At 43.2% G+C, this 8,410-nt stretch overlaps 1 protein-coding gene across 1 annotated transcript; it reads right to left on the bottom strand.

Moving 5' to 3' along the window:
• Nucleotides 1-1,490: 1,490 nt before the first annotated feature.
• LMO2 (LIM domain only 2 (rhombotin-like 1)) lies at nt 1,491-5,279 on the bottom strand (the record flags this gene model as incomplete). Its single annotated transcript, XM_010290625.1, has 2 exons — nt 1,491-2,289; nt 5,024-5,279. Coding segments are annotated over 2 exons (476 nt in total), but the record flags the coding sequence as incomplete, so codon positions are not given.
• Nucleotides 5,280-8,410: the final 3,131 nt, after the last annotated feature.

Genomic DNA, 8,410 nt, shown 5'->3' on the forward strand with positions numbered 1-8,410 from the left:
CCACTTGGATGAGAGACCCCTTAGGTGACAAGCTTATTAAAAATAATCAGACAAATAGATATGCATATGCTTAGGTGCTATTCCTTGCGTGTTAGTACTGATGGGGTGAATGGACATGCCAGCTGTCTTCTGAGTGGATGACAGACTTGTTTGACTGTGCATTAAGCTTTATTTTTTTTTGAGTGTTTGAACACAGTGTGCAGTTCTGGTGACACTCTCAAAAATGATAGCGTAAAACCAGAAAACATACAGGGATGAGAGACAGAGATTATCAGAGGAATGAAAGAGCTTTCATGCAAGAAGGAACTTAGACTACTAATCTCAGAAAAAATAAGTTGGAGGGAATACGATATAGGTCTTTAAAGTCAAGAATAGTGGGGGAAAAAAGGCAATAGGAAATGACTATTCATTATCCCTCACAATATGGTGGTCAACCAATGAAGTTATCAGGCAACAGGTTTTGAAATGAACACAGCATAGAACTAAACTGTGAAAATCGTTGCTCTGGGACTTCATGGAGGACAAAGAGTCAAAAAAGGGACAAGGCAAACTGATGGAGAATGGGGCTGTGGGTCGGTGTTGAACAGAGGGGTCTGAAGGCAAGCTCCCAAAAAGCCCTTTGGACCTTCCTGCAAATCGGAAAGGCTTCATGCAGGGGTCACTCCCTGCTTGCCTGAAGACCCACTACTTGCCTCTGTGGGAATAAGACACTGAATGTCCACTTTTGCCTGACCAGGCATACCTCTCGTGTTCTTAGTATTACTACGATGCTAAGAAACGTCCTTTTGCTTAAGAAACAAGTGACAACAGTCTTTTCAGGAAAGGCTCTGAACTTCTTTCTAAACACTAGCAAGTATTGATTGGCTCTAGTGATATTATACTGGATTCAATAATCCAGAGCAAAATCAGGATGAGCTACCTTTCTAGGAGACCCTAATCTTACATGATCTCCTCTGAGATCAGATAGGCTCTGTCTTTGTTGTGAACACCCAAAAGTATTTCTCTGTGGGCCATCAGCCTCAAAACATCCTCATAAACACCAAAGAGCCTCAGTGTCAGACAACACCATCTAATTTCTCCTGCAATACTATCTAATTTCTCCTTATCATGAAGAACTCTAGAAGGTTTACCGAGACCTCAGTGTTGTCGTGTTACTGCTCTGAAAAGCAACCTTAAGCAGGCATCAGCCATAGACAAAGTGTAGAAACATTGCTACAAAAAAATAAAGAACACAAACAAAAAATTCAGCCCAACTCCAAAAAAAACACCCCACACTCCAATCTTCTGTCATTTTTATTAAAGCTGCAGAGTCTTACTACACACAACAAATATTTTATTGATATAATCTAAGTTAATAAAATAGTTGAACAACTCTTTAGATTTATATTTGTATAGAAATGATCTGTGGAATATCTCATCTTGAAACAGCAGTGCCCAGAAACAACTATTCAGCAAAAAAAAACGGCGGAAATTTTTTTTAAAAAAGAGTTTGGGACTAGAGGATGCCCTGTTCATTCTAAAAAAAAAAAAAAAAAAAAAATTCCATGCAAAAATAACCCCCACCCTCTTCCCACTTTCTCTCCTACCCAAAGCGTAAGGCCGTATAGAATGACCACGGCCCTTTTCTTCCAGTATTCTTCCTCACGTCTACATTAGGAGCTGTCGTCTAAACTCAGTAACTAAAACAAGACTAAAAGAAAATTCCATTGCACAATCCTAGTCTGCAGGTGACAAAGACGTAACATCTCTTTACAGAAGTCCCTACTGTTTTTTCCAGTTATGAGAATTCATTACCGCATTGTGTTTGCTCCCCAGCTCTTGCCTACGTGGCTGATGTCAGTTATTGTCCATGCGCCTTTGTTAACAGAAGTCAGTCTATCTACTACTGCGTCGGTCTCCCTTCCTCACCTATATGTAGTTTAGATTCTACGTAGCACTGCCTGAAAAGGGCCGACTCTGCGGTATTTTCCCCCCATTTTAGACAAAGCACACAGCTCAGGTGATGATCTCCTCACTGCAGATATGCATCGGTGTCGCCCGTGAGATGTCTTTTATGGACTATGTCTTTGCTAGATCATTCCATTTATCTTAGTCCACTCGTAGATGTCCTGTTCACAAACTATGTCCGAGTTGATGAGGAGGTATCTGTCCCCAACACAGAAGTGTTTCTGGCAGGCAGCACATTTGAAGCATTCAAGGTGATACACTTTGTCCTTCACCCGCATGGTCATCTCGTAAGCCCGGATTCGCTTGTCGCAGGAGGCACAAAGGCCATCTTGGCCAAAGAGCCTAAAACAACAACAGCAGAGAAGTAAGCAGAGTTCCTTTGCTGGGGAGATGGGAAAAATCAAACCAAAAGAAGAACACAACATCAGTGCGTCGATCCACTAGTCATACAATTGCCACGTTAGATAGAGGTCACACGGAAAGCTGCCCAAAAGAACTCTAAATTTTGCAATACCAAAAATTGAAGTAGAAAGTCTAAGGTCCTCAACTATTTTCAATATACTTGACTTCTCCGATCAATGACCTTAACCTGAAATGCTGAGCAGCTTCAGGAGGCGTAAAAGTTCCCCAGATCATAGCATAAAGCTGTGCCATGCTTCCACTTCTGTGATCGATAGAAACTACCTTCCCCTTGATGAATTTTGCCTATCTTCAGCTGTTACTATTGTAGTTTACGGAAAGGAGTTGACACAAGCCATGGTCTGACCGCCCTGTCTCTTCTCGTTGCCTCCACATTGGAGATTCTTTCCAACTCAAACATCCATGAAGTCACCCCTTATGGGTTTCAGAAGGATACATGCTAAGACCTTCTAGATACCTATGCTAGCCCAAGCAATTTTATGATCTCAACTGCTCTTTAATCCACATTGAAAAACCCTGCTGAGCTCATTATGGTATTGGCTATTAAAAGGAGCCTCTAATGAATGCACTAGACATGTATTCCCCTCACAGCATGCACGACCGTTCAGCTGGAGCAGTGCGACATACTCAGCTATGGGTGAACGCCAGCCTTTCATGCAGTCTGCTGGCTACAGAGTTTCTAAGTCAAATCATTAATAAATAAGCAGAAATATATTAATTTTTTCTTAAAAGGGAGAAACGCTACGTATTACTTGTTCAGAGTATACACCTATTCAGTTTGACTTCTAAGTTTCCATACTAATTCTGGAAAGAGACTTTCCATCTCCTACACTTCTCTTACATGCGCTGTGTCTGCTTCGTATCACCTTCTGAACTGGGAAAAGGACGCCCACTAAATTGAGAGAGATCTTTACGGGGAAAAGACATCATTTCTTTCGTCTACCAGGAGATGTCAGTGTTTACCTCTGGCCAACGAAAGTAACGCTAAGGTTACACCGAGTTTGACAAATTTTTCATTAATAAGGGAAGATATTATATGTTGCATTATTAAATAAATAAATACGTTGAATTTCATCGCAAGAAAATACATTAATTGTATTGCCATACTTTCTGTTCCTTCCATTTTAAGACGAAAAATATTTGCAAAGTATAACTAACGCTGGATCACCGGTGGGCTGTTGTGTGTGCCGAGCATCGGCAAGCAGCCCCATTAGCAGAACTCAGCTCTTCGTTTCTGCTTAGCAAAGTTCCCATCCGTAAAGCCCAGGGACACCGTAAATTAGGAACTCTACTGAGATTTTGATTTGGATTAGTTTTTATTGGCAGGTAAATTAGCCTTCAGTAAGGTAGCTGAAAAAATATCAAACGCCGTTATTGTGTTCCACAGACCTCCTGACACTTTAGGGATCTGTTAGAAGAAATGGTACACAACCAGCACAGCAAAGATCAATGCACTTCGGTTGTAATCCAGAAAGTAAAGATCCTTTGTTATCAATTGTTGTGAAATCTCTTAATCTCAATTTAATCCTTCTATTTCCAAATTTTGGCAAAACAGATAGGCAGAGAGACGTTAATGAAAAAACCTGTAACAAGCGTATTTGTAGGATCTGATTCGGCAAACTGGATAAGTTCTTTTCCGTTCAGGACCAGCCTTAAGAACGCTAAAAATCCACTGGACCCAAATTAGTGCAATTAAACTTTCCTGTGCTGGCTGGAGCTTTGCAATAAACGTAGAGCACATTGCCTCTTTCTTTCTGCTTGAAGTGTCCCAGGTAACTTCACCAGCGATGCAGAAAAAAGACGGGGATCAACCGGTGTCTGAAAGGCAGTGGCTGCAGACGCCAAGCAGGCACAGCAGCCCTGGCTGGTGGAACCGCGCATCTCTCATACAGCTGGTATTACCGCATCCGGAAAACGAATTCAATTCAGTTACCTTGGATACCATGTCCTTAAATGAGAGCGCTAAATGGTCTTTCATCAGTGGCCGCATCTTGGCACCCGGTTTTATATACCTTTCAGCTCCAGGGTAATGCTTGGAGAAGCACAGAACTTCTTGAAACCATTCGGGGGGACCTGGTTCATTGTCAGCTCAGGGGGAGCTTACTGAAATTCATCACCTTTTCCCAATTTCCACCTGCCAGAATCCCACGCGGAGGCTGCACGGTTCGCCTGGGCTATGAGGTTATGAGACCGAGGGATGCCAACAGCCCCGAAGTGCTAGGAGTTCTTGCTATATTCTTCACAATTTCAAACAATTCTGGTTTGTCCACAACACCTAGAAATGCTTTCATTTTCGTAAAAAAATGCTTTTTTTTTTTTTCCTGACAAGATTTTTAAGATTTAACCTATAGACAACCGTAAGTGACCTAATCCACACAGATAACCTCTGGATTTACCTACAACTTCCTGAAGAACCCCAGCAGTACCATAAAGCATCTGTGCATGAACCCCCAAAACATACGAGCCCGTATTGCAAACCCGAGCTTGCCGACGGTGCTGTGCTACCACTGCGACTGCTGTCAGGCTTTACGCTTAAGAGTAATCAAAAATGAATTCTTTACGGATCTTTGTTCACTAGCTGTATTAATTAAACGACCAAGCCAAGCTGAAACGATAGGAAGAAGGGGAGCGAGGGTAGAACGGGTGGGCGGCGTACCTGAGATAGTCCCTTCTGCAGAGCTTTCTGCCCAGTTTGTAATACAACCGTCTCCCCACTTCTCCGAGCCTGCACCCGCACAGGTCGCAGCTGAGGCAGTCCTCGTGCCAGTACTGGTCGATGGCTTTCAGGAAATAGCGGTCCCCGATGTTCTGCTGGCAACCGCCGCATGTCAGCAGCGAAGGGGGAATCTGGAGGACTTCGTCCACCGGCTCCCTGGGGGAACGAAAGAATCGTTGGAGGAGGAAAACGCAGTCTGAAAGCACCCGCGTAAGAAGGAGGAAAAAGAAAACACAAGGTTGGTCGAGTTAGAACAGGGGATACGTCCTCAGTTTTTCTCCCAGCGGAGTAAATGGTTTATCCCCTCCTGACATGCGAGGCAGCAGGACTTCGCTCTTCCTTTGCTTTAAAAAAAACACAACAGCTTAAAATGTAAGGAGTTAATAAGCGCATCCAAAAATTTGCTATTCTTTTTTTCTTCAAAGATACAATGCACAAACATGACAATCTCTGTATCACCCGTGTGTATTCATGACTGTAAAAGCATCTACTACTTTACTAGGACATTGGTGTCTGTGTAGATACATCATTTTTCTTCTACCGGAGAGAACATGACTTGCTCAGTCACGTGTCTCAATCCACGCAGTTCTTACAAAAGAAATACCTTTCCCATAACATGATTCTTCCACGATTAAAGATAGCACTTTTTCAAAAGTACAACCAAAACGCTGCCTGGATTCACCATTTCATAGAAATGCTGGTTATGTCTGTGCAGACTGATGATGCCCACGGCCCCAAAGTCCTAGGAGTTCTTACTATATTCTTCACATTTTCAGATAATTCTCTTTTGTCCACAGCATATAGCAACGCTTTCATTTTCATTAAAAAATGCTTTTTTTCCCCCAACAAGATTTTAAAGATTTAACCTATAGACAACTGTAAGTGACCTAATCCACACAGATAACCTCTGGATTTACCCACAAGTTACTGAAGAACCCCAGCAGTACCATAAAGCATCTATGCATGAACCCCCAAAATATATGAGTCCGTATTGCAAACCTGAGCTTGCAAGCTTTGACTTTAGTGCCGCTGGAAGCAAAGGGAATTTCTGTCTCACCAAGGGCTTAAAGGACTAGAAAAGGCACCTGAGGGATTTTACATGCAGTCAACTTTCCGCTGGGAAATGTAAATTTGAGGACTAAGTCTGGGGATGTCATTTCTCTGAACAGCATGAAATGAATAAATACAACACATGATGCTGTTGCCAAACTGGTTTTCAGTAGAGCCAGAATTTTACCTCATTTAACTGCAGGACTTCTTTTTTTTTCCTTCAGCTAAGGACATGAATCCCCTGGGATGGGTCTATGCCAACATAGCTCAAACAATTATTTGGCATTTACACAACCCTGAGTGAAAAGAGGCACAAATCTTTGCTGTGATACTAGCACTGACTATTCATGCACGACCTTTTTTTCCCTTTTTAAAAAGGGAAATCTAGGATGGTTCTGGTAGTACCTGCAGATAAAGCAATAATCGTCTTCAAAGCTACTTTCTTAAGGAATTCGCTTCTTTGCCTTTTTGTGTAATTTTACAAGTTCTGCCACAATAAAATCCACCAAAAAAAAAAAGAAAGAAAGGTGCCTGAGCTCTGTTCTGCAAGGTTTGCAGTGACCTGCTGCTGCCGCTGAGGCCCTCAGCCAGACCCCAGGGAAGTCAATAAAAAGACTATTGGATCGACCCTTTAAGCACTTGCTTAATTTTAAACCCGTGACCAGTGGCAAGGAGGGCGTATGTTTACACATTGATGCTTGGCTGGCTGATGACCAAGCTGCTCAGTATCTTGTAGAGTGAACCCCCAAATTTTTTCGTACGTTACTGGGTTCGCGCTGTAGCACAGTCCCTCAACACCCTGTTTCTGTTGCTGTTCTGTCCTCCCTTAGGCTGGCAGGGGCAGAGGGGACCTACACCGATAGAGAAGGATCAGGTTGCTCCCTGTTTCCAGCAGGCAACAAGAAAAAATTATATTACTACTGCTTATTTACTAGGTCAGCGGTTTTCTGAGCAAAAATTACTTTCTTCAGCAGGGAGGAATGACGACTGGTCAAGAACTTTTTGTGCTGAGAAACTGATCCTGCAGTTTTTCTTTAGGCAAGCCGAGCCCTAAGATATTACCTGATTATATTCTGTTCTGGTTTTCACTCTTCTAAGTTTAAACTGCTGTGCCCTGCAAGTTGTGCCATAACATCCCTCTCCAGCCTGTGAGTTTTTGTTAAAATCATGGGCACCTCTCTATGTGACTTGGCCCTAGTTTTTCAAAGTTTATTCTTTTGGGCCCCATGCTCCCTTTCCTAACGTGCGGGCTCCACTCTGACAAGCTCTGAGAGCCCTCTGACAGAAGGAAAAGCACATTATTATCCTTTATTATTTGAAACTTCAGCTGTACCCCAAAATATTTCATCTTACGAGTGTTCAGGAATCGCAAGCCAGGTCTCTCTGAAAGCCCTAAACTCCGGAACAGCCTGACGGATGTTTACACGGAACAGAATTGCTGTTTTATGCATTAGCTTTTTGATGTCCGTAAATTTCAAAGCCAGCACTTAAGTCACCAGAACACAAGGTAGGTAAATAAAGATTACTAAAACTTTGTAGTTGAAACCTGGGCATCATATAGCTAGGAGCCTGGATGATTGTTTCTTAAAACAAAGCAGTATAAAATAAGAGAAAACGTAACATATGAAATATCAGATGTGACACGGGATGAATTGATTTAATCCCCAAAAGAAACAGTTCCCACGTGTTCGCTCTGGGCTTCAAGCGATGGCATTTTTAGTATCTCACAGGAAACAAACCACGAATGACTCAAGTTTACTAAGCATAATGTTTTAAGCATTATCTGAAAACGGAGATTTTATAATTTTTTTTTTTTCCTTCTCCCTTATCATGATCGCAAGCAAGCGTAACTGCAGTTATTAGCACGTACAGTGCCGAAATGAGTCTCTGTCTTCACGCAGGGCTCCCACGCCTCTCGCCAGCGGGCTGCCTGCGTGGTGGGCTGCGCGGCGCGGCCCGAAAGCCTGCATCAGCGCACGGGAGTCGGTCCCCTTCCCTGAGTGGGCAACCCAGGGAGGGAAATCCTCATCTTCTGCATCCCGTCAGTCAAGTCTGTCTCCAGGGCCCTTTGCAGAACACCCTGCCCCCACCAAAGCAGTTGACACAAGCTCGTCAAAGTTGCGTTACGAAAATGTGGAAGTTGGGCACCCGCAGACAACAGCTCTGACCTTTCACTAGAATCGGCTACAGCGAGTTGGGCAGATCAAAGATGGGGCAGAGAGGGTCCCTCCGAACGAGAAACACCTTCGGATTTGGCAAGCGCGAGGCTCCCCCCCG

This window comes from Phaethon lepturus, unplaced genomic scaffold, assembly GCF_000687285.1.
Source record: "Phaethon lepturus isolate BGI_N335 unplaced genomic scaffold, ASM68728v1 scaffold49027, whole genome shotgun sequence".
In the NCBI taxonomy this organism is placed as follows: Eukaryota; Metazoa; Chordata; class Aves; order Phaethontiformes; family Phaethontidae; genus Phaethon; species Phaethon lepturus.